The sequence below is a fragment of the Typopeltis vanoorti genome, chromosome 13 (genome assembly GCF_054136105.1).
Source record: "Typopeltis vanoorti isolate ZY-2024b chromosome 13, IOZ_Tvanoo_1.0, whole genome shotgun sequence".
NCBI classification, from domain to species: domain Eukaryota; kingdom Metazoa; phylum Arthropoda; class Arachnida; order Uropygi; family Thelyphonidae; genus Typopeltis; species Typopeltis vanoorti.
In genome coordinates this window covers 75506456-75533259 of record NC_143561.1, presented here as the reverse complement: position 1 = coordinate 75533259, position 26804 = coordinate 75506456, and the positions used below count along the sequence as shown (strand labels likewise).

The window sequence follows — 26804 nt, the reverse complement described above, 5'->3', positions numbered from 1 at the left end:
TTGTAGCACTTTTTTTTTTTTTTTTTTGAATTTTCTGTTATTATTTAATTACTGTTCCATTTTTGTACTGAAGATATCTGTGAAACATACTTTGAAATTTTACAAATAAACATCAAGATTTTCCATATGAGTTTTCCATTTTTGTATTTTGTTCTTATCAAGTCTGATGTTAATGCATGCTTTCATTCCTACTGATTACTTCACTATTTTCATCCACTGTCAATAAGAAATTACAAGTCATCAACAATGACAAAATGTGTCTTGTTAGCTTAGAGCAAGCTGTATTGTAAGTTGCATTACAAGAGGATTGTCCCATCAGGTTGCTGTATGAATAATATTCTATTATTTAATGAATTATAAAATACTCCTGAAGATTCTACTGATGTGAGGAAAAATATACAAGATAATGAAATTATATTGATATTCAAATAATCACTTCTTCAAACTTCAAGAATATTACATCCCAAGCACAACAAATTGCTGAAAATCAATTGTCATTTAGGGGGGAAAAAATTTTCTTTTCCTTACAGAGAAAATTTCCTTTAGCTCAGCATATAACTTTCTCTGGAAGAAAAAAAAAATACAACTTAAAATTATACTCAGGACAGCATAGCATACAAAAGGACTTTCCAATATTTTCTGCAGTGGAATTACATTTCTGCATACTAAGTTAAGGATTAAAAAAGTAAAAATTTAATTCAATATGTTAATTGCAAGAAACAATCAATCTATCTTACTGAGTTAAGTTGACTGGTTCTGGTGGTTTGAAAACTTCGGCAAGGCTATTTATTGTCATCTGCAAAAAAAAAATCAGAAAATTTACTTTAAAAAATACAAACTGAGATATCAAATATCACTGAATCATTATAATTTCAGTGTATTACATATGCATATACAATGAAACCTGCAAACAAATTTATTTTTCAATTTAGATATGAAAAATACAATTTAAAAAAAAAATTTTATGCATTAAAATTCAATTCACATCTTATTTTTCAAAACAATTATCAGTTTTCCACTGAGTTCAGCTGTTCCTTTGGTTACATCTATGAGAGATCTCTACTACTTTTCTCTTTCCACAAATGGATTTTATGAAGCTTTTTAGTATCACTGTTTCTTCAGGGAACTCAAACTTATCAAGGGCAGACCCTTTTTTAGACACAATCAAAACACCTAATGGTAGTCCATTTCACACACACTCATCATACACCATGAGAAGAACCTGAATCTCACACATGCTTTTTTTGCATGTGAGATCCAGGTTAAGAGATGCAGTGTGTTTATCAACAGTAGAAATGGAATGGATTTATAAGAAATGGGAAAGATCACCGATGAATTAAAAGAAAAGCTTAGATGAAAGAATGAAGCTGTGTTAAAGTCCAACATTAACTGCAAAACTTGAGGATAAACAAATGTTGCTACTAAAAAAGTAGCACCTCTTTATTCTCAAAACTGGCAATTTTAAATATTTAGCTAGGATGAGTGTTTATGTAAGTAATCAGCCTGTGTTTATAGGTAAGTGCTTCTTTTATAGCTATTGTGTGTGTGTGTGTGTGTGTGTGTGTGTGTGTGTGTGTGTGTGTGTGTGTGTGTGTGTGTGTGTGTGTGTGTGAATTTTTAACTTGGGGATATTGTATATTAGGATAACCAAGCAATTTTATAAGTTTGGTTATTTTTACTCCTAATCCCAAGTATGCAAACAATAATTAAGTTTGCACCTGAAACATAGTTCAAGTCTAAAGAAAAAGCTAGAAAGGAACTCTCAGGCTACAAAGCAGTCAATGAATGAATCATAGCAGCAAGATTTCAAGCAAAACCATTTAATATATCAATAGTCCAGATATATGCACCCACATCTGACAGCACAGATGAGGATATTGACTTATTTTACAAAGATCTGACAGAGACAATAGAAACAATACCAAAACAATATGTACTAATTATTGAAGGAGATTGGAATGCCAAAGTTGGAATATATAATGATGGTGGGAAAGAGTCATGGGAAAATATGATTTCGGAGAAAGAAATAAACGAGGTGAAAAAATGTTTTCACCTTTGATCTGTAACACAAGATTCCAGCAAAAGGAGTGTAGAAAGTGCATGTGGCGATCAAATGATAGGAAAACCAAGAACATGATTGATATGATTATGATTAAAAGAAGATGGATAACATCAGTACAGCAGTGTCGAACTTTTCAAGGAGCGGAGAGAGACTTGGATAACAGTACACTGCTAAAGATTGCAAACTTCAAGTTGAAATTAAAAAAGAAAATATAAACCCCATCATCAGAAATGAAGAGAGCAAGAACAAGTGAAGCAGAAATAGGACGAAGGTGCAGAACAGTGTTAGAGGAGAAACTTAAAAGTGTGGACAAAGAAAAAATTTCGAATCTAAGAGTGAAAGGAGTAATGAAGGCGATAGAAGATGCAGTTGAAGAACCAGTACCAGAAGAAGAGAAGATCAAAAAGAAATGGATTAGAAAAGCAACTGAAGTTAGTACAGGAGAAAAGAATGTTGAAGATAAGAAGGAATACATCAGAACAAATAGAGGAGCAATATAGAAGAAAGTGTAATGAGGTGAAAAATGCAGTCAGCCGGATAAGATGAAATGGTTAGAATTGCAATGCAATAATAACAGTACTATGGAGAGCATAAAACTAGGGAGGTGTACAAAATGATTAGAACCATTAATAGAAGGTGGCAACCAAAACAGAATACAGCTAAAGACGAAAAAGGCAAAGTATTGATGAATAAAGATAAAATTATACAGTGATGGACAAAATACTGTAGTGAGTTATATGAAAAAAGCTAGATTTAGATAGAGTTTGGAAACAGACTGAAAAATTGAAGCAGATATCACCACTAGGTAATGAGTATGATATAGAATCGCTTGATTGGTATCACGGACCTTGTTGATCCAGGCGACATCCGAGCTGGCATGTTGTAGCTATTGATTGTATATGCATCAGATAACAATCATGTGTTTTTTCTTTACAGTCAGAGCATTGGCACTCATCTGAATGACCCTCATCCTTAATCCAGGCTTGGGGCTGGCATGAGACCCCCTAAGGATTCCATTGCTGCTTTTTGCTTTCATCATCATCATCACGAGCCATGGGCTCACTGCCGGTTGGTGTCTGATGCCTCCTTCACTATCTTCTTCCACCTTTCTTTGTCCAGTGCACAGTGTCGCAGTTTATGTGCACCCATTCCACACCAGTCTTTTATATCATCTATCCATTCTCTGTATGGTCTACCTCTTCTGTTTAAACCATCCAAAATACCAAACATAAATGTCTTTATTTTCCGGTCCTTACTCATTCTATAGATGTGTCCAAATAATTGCAGTTTCCGTTTTATAATCTTCTGCATTAGATTCTCTTTTGGTTGTATCTTCTAATAGAGCTCTTTATTGGTGATTGTCTGTACCCATCCTATTCTTAGAATCTTCCTATAACAAGTTCTTTCAAATGCCAAAATTCTTTTCTTGATTCCTTATTTATTACCCATGTTTCAGATCCGTACAGTACACTGCTAAAGATGCATGTTTCCAGCACTCTTAGTTTTGTTTGCAGGCTGATCACTTTACTTTTCCAGATGTTATCCATGGCCTTCAGATTTGTTCTTCCCTTTGCAATCCTGATCTTTATTTCTTTTTTTACAGTCCAAGTCATATGTCAGTTTACTTCCCAAATATGTGAATTGTTCTACATTTTCTATATCAATTCCATCCACTTGTATCTTTTGTTTCATGTACTTCTCACAAATATCATTGTTTTTATTTTTTTCAAGTTCATAACAAGTCCAAATCTCTTCCCTTTCTAGATTATATTCTCTCTTGTATAATGTCACTAATATTGATTTCACCCACTCCTCTGGCATTTTCCCTTCTTTCCATACCATATTATATAGTTGTTGCATTTCTGTAACCATACTTTCACCATTTCATCATTTCTCCAGTGATGTTATTGTTACCAGGACTCTTGTTGTGTTTTAGCCGTCCTATTGCTTTCTCTACCTCTCCTCTTAAAATGTCCATATCATGCTCATTACCTGGTGGTGATATCTGCTTCAATTCTTCAGTCAGTTTCCCAACTCTATCTAAATCTAGTTTTTCTTCATATAACTCACTACAGTATCTTGTCCACTGCTGTACAATTTTATCTTTATTCATCAAAACTTTGCCTTTTTCATCTTTAATTGTGGTCTGTTTTGGTTGCCACTTTCTATTAATGGTTCTGATCATTTTGTATACCTCCCTTATTTTATGCTCTCCATAGTACTGTTCTATATTGTTGCATTGGGCTTCTAACCATTTAATCTTATCCATTCTGACTGCCTTTTTCACCTCATTACACTTTCTTCTATATTGCTCTTCTATTTGTTCTGATGTATCCCTTCTTATCTTCAACATTCTTTTCTCCTGTACTAACTTCAGTGTTTCTTGTGTAATCAATTTCTTCTTGATCTTCTCCTCTTCTGGTACTGTTTCATCAACTGCATCTTCTATCGCCTTCATTACTTCTTTCACTCTTAGATTCGAGTTTTTTTCTTTCTCCACACTTTTAAGTTTCTCTTCTAACACTGTTCTGTACCTTCTTCCTATTTCTGTTTCACTTATTCGTGCTATGTCTCTTCTATTCTGATGTTGGGGTTTACATATCTTTTTTAATTTCAACTTGATGTTTGCGATCACTAAACTATGGTCCGAGTCTATATCTACTCCTTGAAAAGTTTGACACATTGCTGTACTGATGTTATCCGTCTTCTTTTAATCATATCAATTATGTTCTTGGTTTTCCCATCATTTGATCGCCACATCCATTTTCTACACTCCTTTTGTTGGAATCTTGTGTTACATTACCAGATCATCATCTCATGGTCCACAGCAAATTCTAATAATTTTTTCGCCTCATTCATTTGTTTCTCCAAAACCATATTTCCCATGACTCTTTCGCAACCATCATTATCTCTCTTCCAACTTTGGCATTCCAATCTCCTTCAATAATTATCATATCTTGCTTTGGTATCATTTCTATTGTCTCTGTCAGATCTTTGTAGAATAAGTCAATATCCTCATATGTGCTGTCGGATGTGGGTGCATATGTCTGGACCATTGATATGTTGAATGGTTTGTCTGAAATCTTGCTACTATGATTCGTTCATTGACTGGTTTGTAGCCTAACAGTGCTTCTCAAGCTCTTTTGCTAAGAAGGAAGCCAACTCCTGCTTCGTGTCATGTCCTGACCATATTACTTTGCATCCATTGATCTCTCCAGATGATGTCTATCGCATCTCCAACAATCCTGGTATATCCCACCAATATCTCTTCATTTCCTCAGGAAGTAGTTCTAATTTTCCTGACATCCAGAGTGTCTGCACATTCCGTGTTCCTACTGATAACAGTTCTGTTAGTTTCAGTTTCAGTTTCCTTTCGGTATCCCACTTTTCGATCCAACCTCAATCGCTCAATTGGTATCGTGGGCCTTGTTTATCAGGGCGACGTCCGAGCCTGCATGTTTTACCCACTGATCCTATAGGCATCAGATAACAATCGTGTTTTTTCTTTACAGTAAGAGCATCGACACTCATCTGACCAACCCTCCTCCTTTATCCAGGCTTGGGACTGGCATGAGATCCCTAAGGATCTCATTGGCGGAGTTCTTTTTGCTTCGCTTACAGAATTAAATCTTACAGCAGATTATTCAGTACCTTAAAGGGCTTACATTCATCATTAGATCGCGAAACATTAATGGTTAACTTCGAGAAAGCAACTATCAACACTTTTTCTAACATATTTACATCAACAACTATAACAGCTTGTTTATTTCATATGGTCATCATCATCATACGTATCAAGGATTTAGGCCTAGTATGACCTGTACCGGCCTTAGAAGTCATCGTTGAATCGTTTAAGAGGACGTCCTGGTTTTCTTTTTCCTAATGGCTTGTACTTTAAGGCTTGTTTTGGTAATCTTTCTGTTTTCATTCTTTGAGCGTGTTCCATCCATCTATGTTTATATTTTTTAATTTTTTCAATTACTGGTTCTTGGTTTAATTCTTTCATAATATCTTCATTTCTTTTGTGATCAAATAGGAATACTTTGCAGTTTTTCTCATAAACTTCATTTCTGCTGTTGTTAATCTTTGTTTGTCTTTTTGTTTTATTGTCCAGATTTCGCTTCCATACATTAAGACCGGTAGGGCTAATGTATTGTACACTTTTAGCCTGATTTGTTTTTGAACTAGGTTTGATTTAAATATAGAGATAATTACTCCTGTTATTTTTAAATATTTTGTAATTTTTATGTTTATATCTTTTTCATTTTCATAAGTGATCATACATCCTAGGTAGTTAAATGAATTCACCTGTTCTAAGATCTTGTTATCTAATACTATTTTAGTTCTTGCTGGATCTTGTCCTTTAAAGGCCATAGTTTTTGATTTTTCCATTGATATTATCTTACCATAATCTTTGGATATCTCATTTAGATTTAAAATAGCTTTCTGTAAGTTATCTTCAGAATTTGTAATTATTATTTGGTCGTCTGCAAAGAGGAGAGTGTTTAAGTTAACTGTAGGTGAAAGTTTAATTCCTTGATGTAAATTTTTACTCCATTTTATTATTATTTCATTTAAGTAGATATTAAAAAGAGTTGCTGAGAGGGAACATCCCTATCAGACCCCTTGGTTTATCTCTCTTGTATATGATAGCTCATGATTTAATCTTATTTGTATTTGATTATTTTCATATATACTTGTGACAGCTTTTAGGATATTATTTGGTATTTTTCTTTTAACATGTTAAATAATATGTTTCTTTTAACTTTGTCAAATGCTTTTTCAAAGTCAATAAATGCAATATGTGTCTCCAAATTATATTCTCTTCTTTTCTCTACTATTAATTTTAGGCAAAAGGCTGGGTCTATACATGATCGTCCTTTTCTAAATCCATTCTGTACCTCTAGAATAAAGTTTTCGGAATATTTCATTAGTTTCTTATTTAAGATTCTGCTATATATTTTGTAACAGGAATTTAGTATACTGATACCTCTATAGTTTTTAGGGTCATCTCTATTACCTTTCTTAAAGATAGGAATCACAATTGCTTTTTTCCATTCTATTGGGGGGATACCAGTTGAGTAAATTTTATTTATAAATAATAAGAATCTTTTTTTGAATCTTGTTCCTGCGTATTTACATAGTTCTGAACCTAGCTTATCTTCTCCAGGTGATTTTGCGTTTCTTGTTTCTTTCAGGCTGATTTCTAATTCTTCTTCAGTTATTTCCTCAGTTATTTCATTTTCGTTAATTGTTTGCCAGTTGCCTTTTTTAAAATATTTGTCTGTCCACAGTTCTGTGTAGTAGTTTAGAAATTCTTCTAATTTTAATTCAGTGTTTAATTTTATGTTTTCTTTGGTATCTGCATTTAGGTGTTTCAAAATCTTATATACATTGGGTCTTATTTTATATAAATCATGTTCTAAATTAGAAACAAATTTATTCCATGATTCTCTATGTCTTTTTCTGACTTCTCTTTTAGCTATGGCTCTTATTCTTTTATATTCTATTTCATCTTCTAATCTTTTACTGCTTAACCATTTGTGATAGGCTTCTTTTTTTCTTTTTAATTATTTCTTTGATTGTATCATCCCAGATCTTCAGTTTTTTTCTTTTATTGAATTTTTTGGTCTTTCCTAAGCTTTCATTTGCTGCTGCATTTAGTATCGTTTTTATATTAAGCCATTCTATTTCTATTTCTTCATTTTGTTTTATTTTATCTGGATATTGGTTAATTCTTTGTTCATATAGCCATTGTACATTTGTGTCATTCAGTAGTCTAGTTTTATAAACAAATGTTTCAATTTTTCTTTCTGTTCTTGTTACTTGTAGCCATTTAGGTGGTAATCTTAATTTTATTTTAACAAGGAAGTGGTCACTGCTTATTTCATATCCTCTGTGAACTCTAACATCTAGTGAAAATTTTGATGTCTTTTCATTTAATATGAAGTAATCCAATATTGATTTCCATCCTCTTGCTGCCCAAGTATATTTATGTATGTCTTTATGTTTATAGAAGGAATTCATTATTTTTAGGTTATTATAAACTATAAAGTCAATCAATTTTTTACCATTTCTGTTTAGAGCGTGTTCTCCATGTATTCCTATATTATTATTAATTTTCATGTTTCCAATTCTTGCATTTAAGTCTCCTGCTAAAATTATGTAATCATTTTTATTTATTTTATTATATATGTTTTGTAGCTGATTATAAAAATCAATATTATCCTGTTCTCTTCCTTCTTCTGGGGCATATAAACCAATTATTGTTAAATAGCCTCTATCTATCTTTATTCTAGCTTCTATTATTCTTTCATTCCATAATTTATAATGTTTTAACTGTTTTGAAAGGGAGTTATGAATCCAAATCATGACTCCTGCTTGTGCTCTTTGGTCTCTGTCACCTCCCCTGTATATCACATTAAAATTTTCAGTTCTCATAGTTCCTTTTAATTTCTTTTTTGTTTCAGTGATTACTGCTATTTTAAAATTTCTTTCATTTAATAACTGGTCTAATTCTATTTCTTTATATGCTATTCCTCTTACATTCCAGTTTGCTATGTGTATTATATTTTGTCGTTTCCATTTTCATTTTCCCTTTTCCATTCCAGGGTCGTTTCCCATAGATTCAATCCAATTATCTTTTTCTGTCAGCTTACAAGTATGGTTATGTTCTCCATGTCAGGGGACTAGCCTGACGATGGAATAGTTCAGTGGTAGGGCTGCTACCTTAAGGCTTCTGAACTCGCCTTCTTCCGAATTTAAACCCATAGGAGGAATAGGGTATATTGAAGGGGAAAGGGTAGATTATAGAAGAAATATAGTAAGGTTTATAGAGAGGACATAGTTGTAAGGACAGAAATGAAAAGACCCCATGGCCCTCGAGTACTCTAATAGCACAAGGATCATAAAGTAAGAAGAGTTGGCTGATAAGGCCTTATAGGAAAGATTAAAGTAAGTGGGTCTTCCTCAAAGTAGAAGAAGGAGAGGATAGATCCAGCTAAGGGTCCATGGGAGTGCCGCTTCCCTTACAATCAAGATGATTTCCCCTTATGGCCCTGTTGGTCCACGAGTCCTTATTCAGTATATTCGGACCACCCCACCATATATATATATACACACACACGCACGCGCATGTACACACACACACATGGTGGGCTCCCCTATCCGCCACCCAGGGGACGCACTCTCTAGGGGTTACAGGGTCCCCTGAGAGTTATTTCATATGGTACAAAATCTACATAGCAAAATTGTTGTCATTGGTTTGAAGTTACATTATCAAACAAATGCTGAATTCAATACGAAAATTAAATGCTTTACAGCATTAGCATTTTTTCCAATCAGCGATGTTGAATTGATGATCCACAGCAAAAAGTTAATTATTTACGCAGCATCTCTTTTAATTTGCACAATTTTTAAATGATTTCATTATGTTATGTATCACTGACATTCACCTTAATAAAAATTAGCCTTTTTAATGAATTTATAATACCTTTATCATCCATTGATTATTTACAAAAATTAATGCAAAATGTCTTACGGTAAAAATGTTTTATGATGAAAATGTTTATACTGAATTTTCCTAGAACCCCTCTGCATCATCAGCAAATGGCTGTATGTCACATACCAAATTCTTCCCAAAGTCATTAATGTAAAGATCAAATAAAAATGGACCAAGGACTGATCTTTGAGGCACACCACTGGTTACTCACAGAGTCACTCCCCCTCCCCAAACTGTGTAATACTTTTTGATCTCTGTCAGTCAGCCATCATTTTAAAACGAATAAAGTTGAGCAGCTCTCATATGTGAACTGTAGACTAAAATACACAAAATTATTCAAGAAAAAATGAAAGAGTTTGAGAATAGGAACCAAACCTGGAGATTCAGTGATAAATCCTGAAGAAAACATTGATTAATTCAGTCATAGTGAGGTTGTCTGCAAGGATAGCAAAATCAGAACTCCATGATGGACAAAGGAAATTAAAGAAGCAGTGAAGGTAAAAAAGAAAGCATATCAAAAGTTCCTCACAAATAAGTCAACTTGTGCTCTCAGAAAATACAGAGACAAATGTAATAAAGCTAAACACTGCGTAAAACTGGCTAAACAAAGGTCATGGGAAGACTTGGATAGGAAAATAAATATCAGGAAGATGGCAAAATATTCTGGAGGCTATTGAAAAAGCTGTAAAATTAGAGATGAAAATGGTGACGTGAAAACTGGTGAAAAAGATATCCTTGATGTATGGAGTAATTATTTCAAAAAATTGCTAAACGAAACAATCAGTGACAGCACAACAGCACACTAGTAAAAAACACTCAACAGGCATGTAATCAGGAATATATATCCATACCTGAAGTAGAAAAAGCCATCAAAAGCCTGAAATGTGGAACGGTAGCTTTAGTAGATGATATTCAACCAGAAAGGCTCAAGTTATGGAAGTATAAAAGTCTTACAGTGGCTGCACTGCATAGTTCAGGAGGCATGGACAGAGGGACAAATTCCAGATGATTGGAGTAGAGCTCTCATAGTACCCATATACAAAAAGGGAAATAAAACTGATTGTGAGAATGACAGAGATATTTCCCCACTGAGTATTCCTGGTAAGATATATGCAAGTATACTTGAGAAACGGTTGAGAAGGATTGTGGAAGAAAAGCTTGGTGAAGAACAAGCTGGATTCAGACCAAATAGAGGATGTCAGGATCAGATTTTCACTTTACGACAAAAAAAAAAAAAAAAAAAATCAGCTAACGCCTTTTTATTCCTGTATATACGGGAGTAGGCGAGGCCATTTAGCCCTATCTAACTTTTGGAGACTGAGTGGGCAGTTCAATCTCCACTGGTACCAATCAGAGATAGATGGCCCAAGGCTATCACTAATTAAGCGGTACACAGTGAAGAGAGACGGCTCAAATGTGCCGCCATCTCGTGGTCTCTAACCCTAACACAATATATTTAATGTCTGAAAATAATGTGGGTTCTACGGTCGATTTTCTTGAGTTTACAGGACGAAAAACCCGAGTTTCCGGGAGGAAAAACCTGCTTGCCCGTGCCAGAGATCGACTAACTCGGGAACCGGTCGAAAAAAGGTTTAGAAAAATTTCCTCTAGTCGCCGACTAGACTCGAAACCAAGACTTCCTTCGTGCGGCCTAGCGCGGTGGTATGCAAACGCCACATCCACTTTACGACAAATAGTGGAGAAATCATGGGAATATAAGAAAGATCTGTATTTAAGTTTTGTTGATCTGGAAAAAGCATATGACAAGGTGTCAAGAGAGAAGCTATTCAAAACGCTACAGTGTTGTATGGTGTCAGTGGATCATTATATCAAGCAATACTTAGTCTTTATTTCAGTTGTAAGTCAGCAGTTAGAATTGAAGAAAGTACAGATGGTTTGATGTTAAATCTAGTGTCAGACAAGGATGTACATTATCCCCTCTGTTATTCATTATTTATGTGGATCACATTATGAAGGAAAGTAGTATTAAACCTGATATCAAAATTGGAGATGTTAATCTCAGCTCTTTACTTTACACAGATGATATTGTTGTTATTATTATTATCATCATAACACTAAATACGGGTAGAGACCATATTGGTCTGTTCCGGTCTCATTATCCATCCAATATCCTTTTTTGAGGTCTACCCTGCCTTTTCTTTCCAATTGGCTTATATTTTAGGATGTCAGGTGTTGGCCATTCGGTTCACATGTTCAATCCATTTTTGTTTTTAATGTTTAGTTTTTCTTCTACTGATTTAGTTTTATTATTATTTTGATTTATTATTACATGACACCTCCAGTGAGTCCAAAGACTCATTGAGGGAGGGCAATAAGAGAGAAATTAGTCAAAATACTAAATTAGCTGTATACAAGACAGTTTTCAAACCAATTTTAACTTATGGATCTAAGAGCTGGGTTAGATCCATAAGTTAAAATAAAACACTTGACCACAGATATGAGAGTCCTGAGAAAGAGTAGAGATGTGAGCAGATGGCATCAGTGGCAATATCATATTAAAAACGAGAATATTATGAATGAATATTACGATGAATGGGAAAGGAAAGATTAGCAAAACAAGTGTTCTCTGCCAGTTTGGCAGGAAAAAGACCCAGAGGAAGACCAAGATATATGTGGATTGAGACAGTTTGTGAAGAAGATCCCATGACTTACAAAGTTTGCTAGATAGTAGCTCCCCCCCCCCATAATGTTTTTGCATTATGAGATAGTAGTATTATTTTCAACATACAATTTGTAACCTGGACCCAGTGTCACCTGTAAACTCATTTCTTCAGCATAATGGGAACCGTGAACTTCAGAACACTTAATTCTTTCACACCGTTCCCCCTCTAAAAACACTTAAATTCTTTCCATTCACTCATGCAACAGTGAAATGACTTCTGATAAAACTGCTTATCTCCTTTATAAACCATAAATTCTCAAATGTAGCCTAGCCACATTTACTTACAATCTGAGGGACACTAGTTGACAAGTTGGAGTTAGAGTCAAAGCAACTAAGTTTATGATGACATCATATTATATCTATTTAATACACTGCATATGTTAAAACAGACATAACAGCCTTTTTAGAGATATTATGTATCATGTCTGTTTTAACATTGTAAAACAGACATGATACACTGACCGGAAGAACACCCAGTATGTTCCTCTGATTGGTTTGCCTACTTAGAAAGATGAAAAAACCCTGCAAGCTCCATAAAAGACTAGCTAAAAAAAACCTTTATAAGAGATACTTTGTATCCTAGATAGGATCAGGATTCAAATCCAGACTTTCAAACAAAGGACACTGACTGAACTATGAAAGTTCTCTGTGAGAATGTACTTACTATTCTCTCCCTTCATGTGTGTGTGTGTGTGTGTGTGTGCATGCTTAATGTCAGAATACAGCCAGATTTTCTCTATATTTGACAAAATCATTATTCAACACACATTCAGCAAAGTACTTACTGCATCATATGTAATTGCAAGAGGCTGGCTGTCAACAATAATTTTTTGATCACATGATTCATTTAATGGATTTGTTTCGAAATTTACAGTAAGCAGTGATTGAGAGCCACCACTTTTTGCTGCTTGAGAAGATACTATTGTAGGCACTAAACCTGTTTCTTCATTTGGAGTACCATCAATGTTGAAGCAATCAATCTTTGCTGTTACTCTAAGAGAAGAGAAAAGACAAGAGGCTTGTAGTTATTTAAACTAAATGGTGCAACAAATTATGGCATTTTAAATTTGTAAAAAAATTGTAATATATGACAAAACAAATTATAATTTCAAACATGATTTAAAAAATAACTTGAAATTACTCATTACTAAATAGGTATCATTCTGTCAGCCAGTTTATAACCTGAAAACAAGTTCCCAGATTGATCTGCACATATTGTATGTTTCTGGGGTATATTTCTTGCTCCCCCCCCCCCCCCACACACACACGGTGTATCCTGGGTAATGCTAAATGAGCTAGAGCAAATGCTGGCAGCCAGATTTATCTTAATGATCTCCTGGCTAATGGACACATGAAATCACAAGCTATAATTACCAAATGGTTCTTTTCAGGACCACAAGAAAAGAAAGCTGGTTACCAATTTCCGGATTTGCTAACTCAACATTGAAGGAATCAGCTTTGCTAAAGGTCAATATCTCTCAAAAATACTTTGAGAAAATTATATAGACAGCTGTCATTCAAGAGACACAGATAATGAACAACAATTGAAATCTAGAAGAAGAATTGCAGGGTACAATATACTAGAAACTATACATCACCAAGCTCATGGCTGTGCAACTTAAGTATGCAATAATATAGAGAATGCTCACTCAATATCAGCATATATTAATCAGAATATACACACTCTCATAGTGAAAAACTGAAGATCTCACAGTGGTTAACATCTATAAGCCTCCCCTGAAGTAATTCCCATATTCTCACATCCAACATATGGGATTTCAACAGCCATCACACCCTGTGGAATTACAATAATAATGATGGAAATGGTGAAGTATTAACAAACTGGGCTGAGCAAAACAATCTGAGCTTAATATCTGATGCAAAGGAACCTTCAAGGCTGCAGCATGGAAGAGGGAATACAACCCAGACCTCTGCTTTGTTACCCAAAATTTGCAAAATCAACTGCTAAACACAACAAGATGAGTCCTTGAAGATTTTCCACACAGCTAACATTGCCTAGTATTGGTAGAAGTAGGAATACGAATACCAATAATATGATCCATTCCACGACCAAAATGGAATTTTAGGAACGCGAACTGGCAGGATTTTTCACAACAACAACTGGATAAAATAGTAAGATGGATACCAACCTTGAGTGAAAGCTACAACAGATTCAATGGAGCAGTCATATCAACAGCAAAAAAGTATATTCCAAGGGGGTTTGCAAAAAGAATACATACCTGGCTGGAATAAAGACTGTGAAGAGCTATACCAAGTCTATTTAGAATCTAGTGACTGCGATATAGCTGACTAACTACTCCAAAATCTTGATAATGAGTGCAGAGAAAAATGGATAAAAACTGTGCATGACTTAGACTTTAAAAAATCAAGCAGAAAAACATGGAGCCTATTAAAGAAGTTAGGTGGAAGTAACCCAATCACCCATAAAGATCCTTTGGTGAATCCAGATCAAATTGCCTGTTGAATAACCTCGCCATCTAGAGCCCCTCGAGATCATCAACACACATGGAACACAAGCTGACAAAGTGCAACTAATAGTTCCTAATTTTCAAGAGACAAAATAACTGAGGCCTTAAAGGAGGTTAAAACCAGCAAAGCATCAGGCTTTGATGGTATTCATCCTGAATTCTTGGTTAACTTTGGTTCTCTTAATTCTTTAAGAGAACCAAAATAATAGCCATATTAAAACCCAACAAGCCGAGAGCTATCACCTAATTGCAATCCTCAGCTGCTATTATAAGCTCCTCGAAAGACTCCTCAACAGAATTGGGCCAAAAATATCTGAAGTTATCCCTGTTGAGCAAGCAGGCTTTAGGGCTCAACGTAGTTGTACAGACCAAGTACTAAGCCTTACTATCCATATCAAGGCAGACTTTCAGAGATGTTTGAAAACTTCTGTTGTGTTTGTTGACCTTACTGCCGCATATGACACAGTATGGAAAGTGGGTTTGCTATACAAGCTGTACTTTTCCAATCCATCGTATCTTATTAGCAGCATCCTTTCTGACAGGTTCTTTCATGTGATACTGGGAAACAAAATAAGCAAACTGAGAAAGCTGAACAACGGGCTCTGCAGGGGTCAGTATTAGCATCAAAACCACCCTCACCACCCAGCATAAAAACATCGAAGTAACTGAAGATATTCTCACAAATGACCTTAAAACCATTGGGGAATACTTTCATAAATGGATACTAACACCAAACCTCAATAAGACCGAGATTAGCTCTTTTCACCTAAACACCAAACTGGCAATTAGGAAACTTCAGGTCATCTTTAACAACACAACACTGCGACACCAAGATTTCCCTAAATATCTGGGTGTTACCTTGGATAGAACACTATCTTTCAAAAGACATCTGGAGAATATCTCTTTAAAGATCAGAACCTGTTAATAACATCACACAAAAACTGTGTGGTTCTACATGTGGTTAGTTATAGAGTTCTTCAGCTACTACACTGCAATGCTCCGCATTGGGCCTAGTCTACTCTGCAGCAGAATATTGTTCACTAGTATGACTAAACAGTTCTCATATCAAGAAAATCAACAAACAAATAAATGCAGCAATGAGAACAATAACAGGCTGGGTCAAATCCACTCCCTATACTGGCTTCCAACTTTGAGTAACATTGCACCACCGAACCTGCGCAGACAAGATGCTCTCATAAGAGAGTATAAAATCTAAATAAATAGCAATTCCTTGTTACCAATACATAAAGACCTCCCACATATAAGTATAAATTGCCTTAAATCCCAATGGCTTCCACTGATACTTGAAGAACTAGTAAATAGCAATTTCAACGTAAATTCGACATGGCCAGAAACTTGGAAAGAAAAATCACCACCAGATTCAGAAAAATATATCCTTCCCAACCAAAATCTGAAAGGGATTGAGCTTCCACATCATCTATGGAAAAGTTTAAATAGGATATGCACACAACATGGTATCTGCAGACAGCTTACACAAGTGGGGAAGATCATCTACACTCCAATGTGACTGTGAGGCCACAAACCAAACCATCCAGCACATTGCAGAGGACTGCAGCATAAGCACCTACCCTAGTAACCTGAGACTTTTTGAGGCAGATCCTTCTGCTCTTGAATGGCTAGCTGAACTAGACTTAAAATTTTAGTGACTTTTTTTTTTACCTGTTATTTGCATATGTGTACACTACCTGTCTCATTTATACTGTCTGCACAAATATGCATTTATATATTTTGATGTCATGTGTCTTTTTTTTTTTATTATGCCATACACTAAATAAATAAATTTATGTTTCTATATTATAATGCCTACAACAGTATAAAAAGAGAATGTATTCTTATGCCAATTATATGGTATCCAACAATGTTAAGATATTATTGCCACAGATGCGAGACCCTTCGACACTTCTGCACATGTCAGAAGAAGGAGAATCCATTCCAATAATAGGGTAATCAATGTGTTGATATCATAGGGCTCTGTGAAGTAGGATGGGAAGGAATAGGTGATTTTTATAGTGACAAAGTAGGGTAATTTATTTAAGTGGAGAGATAAAAAGGAGTTGCACTTGTTTTTAATAAAAGAACAGCATCATTAGCATAAAATGTCTGAATGATAGAATTATAGTGGTAAAATTGAAGGCTGAACTGGTGGACATAACAATAATGCAGTATATATGCCAACAAGTGACCATTCAAATGAGGAAATAGAGGAAATGTACGAACAATTACAAGAGCTAATTAAGGAAGAAAAAAGAAACGACTATGTGATTGTTGTGGGAGAAGAAGAGGATGGGAGTGTAGTAGGAAGATACAGACTAGGTAATAGAAATGAGAGAGGGGAAAGGTTAGTGGAATTCTGTAAAGAAAATAAGCTAATAATTACGAATACTTGATTTAAAAAATCTAAGAGAAGACTATACACATGGAAAAAACCAGGAGATACAGAAAGGTATCAAATTGATTACATTATAGTAAAGAAAAGATACAAGAATAGTGTAAAAAATGCATGCACATATCCTGGAGTTGATATTTACTCTGACCACAACTTACTATTCATAGAAATAAATATGAAACTAAAGAAAATAAAAGCTATGAAAAGGAAAAAATGGAACTTAGAGAAATTAAAAAATACCAAGGAATTTGGAAATAGAATTATTATACATAGGAAAATTAGCTTTTCTTTTATGAAAATTCTAGTTTTTTAAAGTGGCAACTATTTTGCTTGTACAACAGTTAGAAAATTTACATATAAAGCACGTGATTTCGCATGTTGCGACCAATTTGTATATCCTTTATTTCTTTCTCCCCTTCAGCATGAATTGACTATTCTTGGCAATCTGCCAGCCTTGGTTCTATGAACTGTGGGTGTACAATATACATTTTTGAATCTAGAGAAATTTATTATAACTGTTGAAAATACTGGAGTAATAGACAGGAAGAATTAAAGAATAATTTAATATAAATACTATAAATTTTTATAATTAATATAAACAACAAGATACAGAACACAATCAAATATTTAAAAAATTAACATTAAGATATTTCAAATCGTGTTTGTTGTTTAAGAGATACATGACTGGGCTACTTGTACATGGAGGTTTCAAATCAATTGCTTTAGTGTCCCATAATGCAAAGCACACCTCAGTACGAACATGTACAATGCTATGCATTATGGGAATAGCCACTATACAGACTGGTTACAACCTTTATTAAGGTCTCATCAATGGGAGTCAGATCCAGAAGAGATACCAAAGGTTGAAGTAATGCAGAAGTCATATTTCCCATATACAAGTAATGAAAAGGTGTATCACCTTATTATTAAAACACTCTGGATCAGAGACAGATCATGTAAGTTTTTTGAAAGTTGAAAGTATCTCCTGCTTCTTGATTGCAGTTTTCTCAAACTTGTTGAATCCTTTATTATTATTATTATTATTACATGATGCCTTCAAGGAGTAAACGGACTCATCATAGGAGGTCAATACCTTCACACTATTTAACCTCCCAACCAGCCAAGACATACGTCCAGCAAAACCTGGATACGATTCAGACCACCTATTGAAAGAAAAAAGCTATGAAGTGCAATTTGACTGTCATGTCCGTTAGAAGGTGCAATAATCCTTCACGCTGAGGAGAACACTTAAGATTATCCTTGCATACATAGTTACATTCAGTTACCTATAGCAAGAAGAAACACAGTTGCTTGATGTTTGGTCAGTAACTGGAATCTAAGTTATATTACACAAAATACTTAAAAGTTATATTTTTGCTACTTGTTTGATCGTACAATTATAGTGTTTAATGCCAGTGCAAAATAAGAGATTCTTCCATACTTTCTTCACTTAATATTGTATCACTTTGGAAAATCAATGTCACTATCAATTTTTTTGCTAATTACCTTAGTCACCTACTACTACTATGTTCACTCCTATGCTCGGTGATGTGCCACACCAGGCCTCACCATGTAGTCCTGTTGTTTGCTTTTCTGGTGGCCTCAACTCTCTGAAGATCAGTCACTCCACACACACACACACACACACACCATCCATCCATCCATCCATCTCATTGATGGTCTACCCCTGCCTCCCTTATCAGGAACTTTACCTTCTATTACTGTTCTGAGAAGTCCCCCCTTCCATCCTTTCTATGTGTCCAAAATATTTTAACTTTCTTCTGTCAATATCCTTAAGGAGCCTTAAAGTTCTACTAATCTTTTCTAACACCCATTCATTTGTATGCCTTTCAGTATATGATATCCTCAACAGCCTTCTGTAACACCACATCTCAAAAGCAGATATCCGTTTCTTATCTGACTTCTTTAGGTTCCAAGTCTCACATCCATAAGTCGCTGTTGGAAAAATAACTGCATCCAAAATCCTCAACTTTGTTCCCATGGAGATAGATCCATCCTTCCAGATTTTAGACAGGTTTCTGACTGTTGTTTTAGCCATTCCTAACCTTTTTCTGACATCTTCCAAACAGCAATTCTTCACATTAATAATGGATCCCAGGTACTCATGCTGGCTTCCTCAGTTCTTTTTCCATTAAGGTAAACTTGTTTCTCAAAAGCTTCCCTGTTTGTATTTCCTTTGAGAACCATAATCTTTGTCTTGCTAGGATTTAGTTGAAGTCCTCTGTTATTACTGATCTTGTTAATTATGTCAAGAATTTGTCCTAGTTCTTCCATGTCATTACAAAGGAGTATGTAGCATCAGCATACCTCAGATTACTGATCAATCTACCTCCTATCTTAATTCCTGTCCTGAGCTCATCCAATGCTTCACGCATGATGTCCTCCACATATATACTAAACATCCTTGCCTAACTCCTTTTCCAACTTGAAGCCAGTCAAGTCAATCCAACACCTGTTCTTACCGTGGCTTCTTGCTGCTTATACAAGTTGGCTATCAATCTGATAGTGTTGAGAAAAACCCATTCTTTTCATTACTTCCCACAGTTTTACATGCTCAACACAGTCAAAAGCTTTACAGTAGTCTAAGAAACACATTACCAGAGAGAGTCTGAATTCTTTTATGTTTTATTCTCCCAGAACTTGATAAAAATAATTATTTTTGTTAAACAATTATATTATATATTCATGAAAATCCAAGTTTTAAAATAAATACAGCCTCCATCTGTTTCAAATTAAGTTTTCTTTATTTTTCATTCATAATCTTGCAGTGCTTCCCAACCAACGTGCCATGGCACACTGATGTGCCGCAAAAAATTTAACCACAAAGGCCTGATTATGGGGCGATGGTAACAGAGGGCTAGGCTGCCAAGTGGTTTCCTTTTCGCTTTATTGCTCTTTTCTAGCTACGCACCTGTGAAGGCGACCTCCCAGAATGGCATAGGCGCAATTCCTCCCATTACTCCCTCCCTCACATTTTGCATCTACGACTGAGAAGATCATTACTCTGCTTCAGTTCCAACTCGTCTGTTGTGTTGTGATGTGAGAGTACCAGTCGAGTGTTTCAAGAGCGTATGATTTTTGTAAGAACTGCGTTCAAGTGGATGTTCAGTGTTGCTAAGTGGTCTGTGTAAAACACCTTAGCGGAAATGTCTTATTGCATCTTTTTCTGAATTTGTGTATTAACAAATGTGATAGTTTGTGGAACATAAGTCGAATTGTTATTATTTGCTGACAAAGACGCTTTTTCCTGTTCCATCGATCTATAACATTCATTTTAGCTGAAGCTATAATGGTCATACAAGAAAGAAGTACCTTCGCATGATAAAATAAACACTGGTGAGTCATTTTTTTTTCTTATAGTTAACCATTTTTTTGTAATGTATTTTCTTCGGAATCAAAATGTATCTGAGATATTTTTTGAACAATGGACGCTGACATTATGAGTTACAAAATGATTAATGTGTAATTTGTATAGCTTAAGCTTGGTAAACGTAGACTTTCTGTCATTAATAGGCATTTTCCTAACATAGTTTTGCGTGTTCCGGTATTTTGGATGTCTCTAGTTACAATGCCTATTTGATATCCTCAATTATAATGTAGTATTTTTATTTTCATGTGATTTATATCTTTCTATTCAATAGCTTGTTTATTTGAATATATTTTAATTCTATTAAATTTAATTTTCAGTTACCCACAATAATGGACAAATGTTTAAAAAAAATCAGAAAATTCATCAAATTCGCGAGCCCAAGAAAGTGAACCAAAGAAAAAGTTTATGGCGCAACATAGTCATAGACTATATAAAGAGATAATATTTGAAATTATTTGCCATAATCAATATAATAGATTATGGCAAATAGATTTCCTTCAAATATTATTGGCATAATATTTGAAAGAAAGATCTTATTAATTGAGTACTTGTATGAAATAGAAGAAATTAATCATGTTAATAGAAAAATGTTCCTTCATAATGTGTGTCGTGAAATTATTTATGTTTGTGAGGTGCGCCATGAAATTATTTATGCTTGTGAGGTGTACCGTGACATGAAAAAGGTTGGGAAGTGGTGGCCTTAATTAACTCTGCTGGGATTTCATCTGCACCTGGGGGCCTTATTGCTGTTAAGCTGCTTAACTGCTCTTTCAACTTCATGCCTTAGTCACCTTCATCTTAGTCACCAATATGTTTTATTCTCCCAGAACTTGATAAAAATAATTATTTTTGTTAAATAATTATATTATATATTCATGAAAATCCAAATCTTAAAATAAATACAGCCTCCATCTGTCAAAGGTTAGTGTTTCAAATATATCTGTAAATCAATCAGAAAGGTGTTAAAAAAAAAATAAAATAAAAATTTGTGTGTATTCAGCTATTGTTAGGGACGTAGCTCTTACTCTACTGATGTTGAGGGGAAATTTTTCTAGCTGTGAAGATAGCGATTTTGCATGTAGTTTAGACAAGCCTGCAGGCGGAAGATGGGTGATCATCACTAAATGCATACCAGCTTGTCCACAGTTTCCATTCATAGGTAAGCTAGGAACTACTGAAAATTTTGGCACAGCAACATTTTAGGCTACTTCCATCTATTTCTAGATGATGATATTCTTTCCTTCATAGTGTAGCAGACTTACCTTTATGCTAGCCAACAACATAAGCAAGTTGAGTACAATCAGCATTCTCACAGTACAATATGGAGCCCAAGAGATATCAACATACCACTTACATTTCTAACGCTCTTGATTGCGCAAGGTATCACAAAAAAAAAGCCCACTCTCAAAATGTATTTGTCTACAGAATGGATTCTGAACACGGCAATGTTTCTTGAAGTTATTAATGAAAAACAATTCAGTCTCATCAAGAAGTATCTGCATATTCAGAATAATGAGGAATATGACTAGGCTACGCATCCTTGCCTAGTCCTCAACAAATTTATGATTTTCTGATGAAAATTCGTCATAAATTTAGATCACTATGCATTCCTGAGAGAAACATGAATATTAACCCCTCAAAGGCAGATAGAAATATAAGCAGTATATTCCCCAAAAGAGAGCAAAGTATGGTGTAAATTGATGCTTTGCAAAGCACAAAGTGGATAACTGGAATTTCAAACCTTATAGGGGAAAGCACACTGTACTCAAGCATGATAAATATTCTCATCTTCCCTTGTCTATGCTGTAGTAATGGAATTACTAGACCTCTTGCTGGGGAAAGGTTACTGAATTATAATGGATAACTACTATATGTGTCCTGAACTTGCTGATTTGCATTTACAGCATTGCATAGATTGTTATTCTACCTAAATGCAAAAAGGCGAGACATCCTCCAGATCTAATGTCAGTAAAACTGTTGAAGGTTGAATTCCAAACTTAGCAGCAAGGGAAAGTCTTCACACTACATTGGAAAGAAAAAAAGATGTTTTTCTGCTGTCTTCCCTGCACAATCCATCAATGAAATCTGTGGAGAAGCATGGTTTCAAGAAAGACAAACCCATTGCTGTGTGTGCATATACCAACATTATGGGAGGAGTCTACACGTTCAATCAGTAGCTATTATTTTACTCTGTAATGAAGAAACAGCATAAAAAAAATATTACAAAAAAAGTGTTTGGACATATATTGAATTTTATTATTTGGAATAGTTTCCTCCTGTAGAAGAAAACATATGTCTACCATAACATATCTAGATTACAGAGTAGAAACGCCAAAACACTGATACAAGTTTATGGTCCTTCTTCAGCAAGCAGGAAAACAGGCAATCCTTCCAGACCTCTGTAGTTAAATGCTACTAATTCTATTTCTTGAAAACTTTACCAGCCACAAAAAAAAATAAATAAATAAAAATAAATAAATAAACACTACATGCAAATGTCATGTCTGCTTTAAAAGAAATCAGAAAGGAGACAATAATTAGTGTCCAAAACATAAAATTGCTTTGTGTGTTCATCTTTGTTTTAGGCCGTTCCATACTATTCAAGATATATAAATTTTGAACAGTATCAAAACAAAAATATTCCCTTTAAGGGCCATCAAGACAGTCCTTTTTAAGATTACAAGTATTGATAGAAAGATGGCTAAGTATAATGCCAGTTCCTCTTTAAGAGGATCCTCTCAAAGTAGCTAATAGTACCTTTTTTTTTTTTGAGGGAATAAAATAAAAATTGGGAGGATCATCAGGACACATGCCCTCTAGGTACAAACACTTTTTTTTAATATCCACAACCATAAAATTTTGGAAATCAATAACATGTTAATGCTATATATAATTAACATCAGATATAAGATTAAACATGTTTTTTTTTTTCAAGCCTCCAATAAACTGGGACCTTGATGACCTTGCACTATGCTATTTACAGAACCAAATTCATCTATCCACCTAAATATTTTCATAAGCATTCTTGCCAGTATTGAAGATTCTAATCCACAGCCATTTTGTAAAAAAAAGCAGTGATCCTCTCCTGTTGGCTACCCAAGCTTAGTTATCTCAATCAGGAAAATGACTGAGTAGACTAAGGCCATGATTTTGTTTTGGAATTATGGAAGAAGCAACTATGAGGCAAGTATATTGTGTGTTTATTTTCCAGCCTCTTTGCTGAAAAGTGCAACTTCCTGGTAGGTAAAAATCATCATCTCAGTATGAGATTGTCGAACTTATTTTCAGTTGAAGAGCCCTGATGAAGGTTCTCATAGTACTACATATGTTTCAAACTCAGGTTTTCTAACCGAAAAAAACTGTTGCACTCTCCTCACATCTGCTTTAGAGGCATATACCATGAATGACATATCTCATATCTGGAAAATGGATGTTTGCTGGCAAATTTGTTTGTTTTGCATGGGAAAGAGTCCCAATTTCTTAAAAAAAAAAATTAAACTGGGATAATTTTTCCATTGTTTCAGAAATCTCATGGTCACAGTTCTTACAGAGCAAAGTTTTTCAGGATAAGCTACGAAATCCTCAGTTTTCCACAAATGCAAATGTAACACTTGAAAGAGTTTCCACTGTTCATCCTAGAACACACCAGGCTTCAAGTTTTACGTTACTTGAAAGGTAAAAATAAGTAATATGGCTACTTTCAGAATATAGAACATAGAAAATAGCATTATTATTATTATTGTTGTTGTTAGTAATATTTTACTAAATGTAGGATAAAGGGACTTTTTTAATGTACATATCAGTTTATATCAGAAAACTTGTGTTATCATAATGTAAACTGTATTCTATAATAACAGCATAGTGATAACAACAGTTACATAACAATATAATATTCTATTATTCTCATTCACTCAGGAAGAGCGAATAAAATAAGATTAACTATTACTGTTATTATCAAACTTTTATTTCTAATGGGAAAGAAAAAAAAAAAAACAGTTACTATCAGAACATGTAATTTTCCAAATACTTTTTTAAGATTGTTTTTAGTAAATAAGAACAGTTTGCTGAAAGTGAAATTTTGTCTATTAAAGTTTCATAGTAGTGTGGGTCACAGATTAGAAATTTTCAAAGTAGCACTAATAATATTTTTTTTATTACCAAACAGCAAAGTTTTGTAATAAAAATTTTTGCTACAATAAAGTTCAACAGATTCAACAATATTATTGCCTTATTTCTTTCTTTTACTCGTGTGGGAGAAAAATGGTAAAATGTCACTCTTATAATTATATCAGATGTTCTGTCAGCAAAAATAGTAAGAAAGTAATCATTTGCGCTTTCTTTTCAAAACACAAAGAAAGAAAATTGTAAATTCATTTTTGGAAATTATGGAGACAACTACCGTGTTTGAATAAAAAGTTTAGTTTACTATTACTAAAATTTTACAATTCGACGTTTCGACCTTTATGTTAAGGTCATCTTCTGGAGCGTACAAATATACACAGGAAACAAGCTATACTACAATCATACTGGTTCGTTAAAGACACTGACTAACCGCTACCACAATTGTTGGTCTGACCTCTGGTGGGAAAGAAAAAAAAAAAAAAAAAAAAAAAAAATTTGTACATCAGCGCTAAAGTCCTATTATTTGTGTTGTCTACTATATACATATATTAACATTATATTAACATCATTCCAGCCAGTTGGAGTGGAATGGTTTCTAATAATAGCAGATTGGCTAGAGTCCTGACTTGTGTTGAATCTTTCAAATTAGGTTGGCTGAATGTGTGCCATCCAGATCCTTGGAATTTTCATACCATCTTTATTGTTGATATTTGGGTGGTTTATCAGGATTTCGCAGGATTCTTTAAATTTTCTTTCGTACCATGTTTTTGTATGGTGTAAGGAGCAGGTGCTTTTCCAGTTGATTTGGTGTAATGTGTTGAGTGCATGGTCTGAGAGGCCTGCTTCACCATAATGGTTATATTTAATGTGTCTAATGTGTTCTTTTTTGCGTATAGGGATTGTCCGTCCTGTTTCACCAATGTACGGTAAGTTACAGGTGCAGCGGATGCAATAGACTCCAGGATGTGCTAATGGGAGGAGAGGGTCCTTAGAGGAGCTGAATATGGTTTTAAGTTTAGTGGGTGGTTTAAAGGTGGCATTAAGGTTATAATGTTGTAGGATTCGGTTGATTTTTTCTGATAACCCTTTAATGTATGGGATGGCTATGGTTTTACTGTAGTCTAGATTTGTTTTTGTTGTGGTTTTATAGAGTATTTTATTGACAGTATTTTTGTTGTAGCCATTGTTTATGAATGTGTTACTAATGATTTTTAGTTCTTGTTTTAGGGCCTGCTGGTTAGAGCAAATAGTTGTGGCTCTGTTTTTAAGGGTGTTTATGACTCCATATTTTTGTGCTGGGTGGTGATATGAATTCGCATGTATGTATTGGCCCGTGTGTGTAGGTTTTCGGTAGACCGTGAAGGATAGATTGCCTGAAGGAAGACATGTAACTAGTGTGTCTAGGAACGGGAGCGAATTTTGGTTTTCGATTTCGATGGTAAATTGTATGCATTCGTGTTGTTTGTTTAGGTGGCTGAGGAATGTGTTTAGCATTTGTCGACCATGCGGCCAGATCGCGAACACGTCGTCAACGTATCTGAGCCAGATTGTCGGTCGAAGCGTGGCGGAATCAAGAGCCCTTTGCTCAAAGGTTTCCATGTAGAAGTTCGCGATTGGGGGGGGGATAATGGTGAGCCCATGGCCGTACCTTCCTTTTGTAGGTAGAATTTGTTTTGCCACACGAAGTAACCGGACTTTAGTACGTGGGCCAATACATACATGCGAATTCATATCACCACCCAGCACAAAAATATGGAGTCATAAACACCCTTAAAAACAGAGCCACAACTATTTGCTCTAACCAGCAGGCCCTAAAACAAGAACTAAAAATCATTAGTAACACATTCATAAACAATGGCTACAACAAAAATACTGTCAATAAAATACTCTATAAAACCACAACAAAAACGAATCTAGACTACAGTAAAACCATAGCCATCCCATACATTAAAGGGTTATCAGAAAAAATCAACAGAATCCAACAACATTATAACCTTAATGCCACCTTTAAACCACCCACTAAACTTAAAACCATATTCAGCTCCTCTAAGGACCCTCTCCTCCCATTAGCACATTCTGGAGTCTATTGCATCCGCTGCACCTGTAACTTACCGTACATTGGTGAAACAGGACGGACAATCCCTATACG

General features: G+C 34.7%; 1 protein-coding gene across 1 annotated transcript in view; it reads right to left on the bottom strand.

Moving 5' to 3' along the window:
- Positions 1-26804, bottom strand: part of LOC150100291 (intermembrane lipid transfer protein VPS13A-like) — a 254905-nt gene that overhangs the window by 134697 nt on the left and 93404 nt on the right. The window contains exons 6-7 of the mRNA XM_090402628.1: positions 13032-13239; positions 738-796 (exon numbers count right to left, since the gene is read on the bottom strand). Coding sequence (XP_090258754.1) covers positions 738-796; positions 13032-13239 — 267 coding nt within the window. The remainder of the gene's footprint in view (positions 1-737; positions 797-13031; positions 13240-26804) is intronic.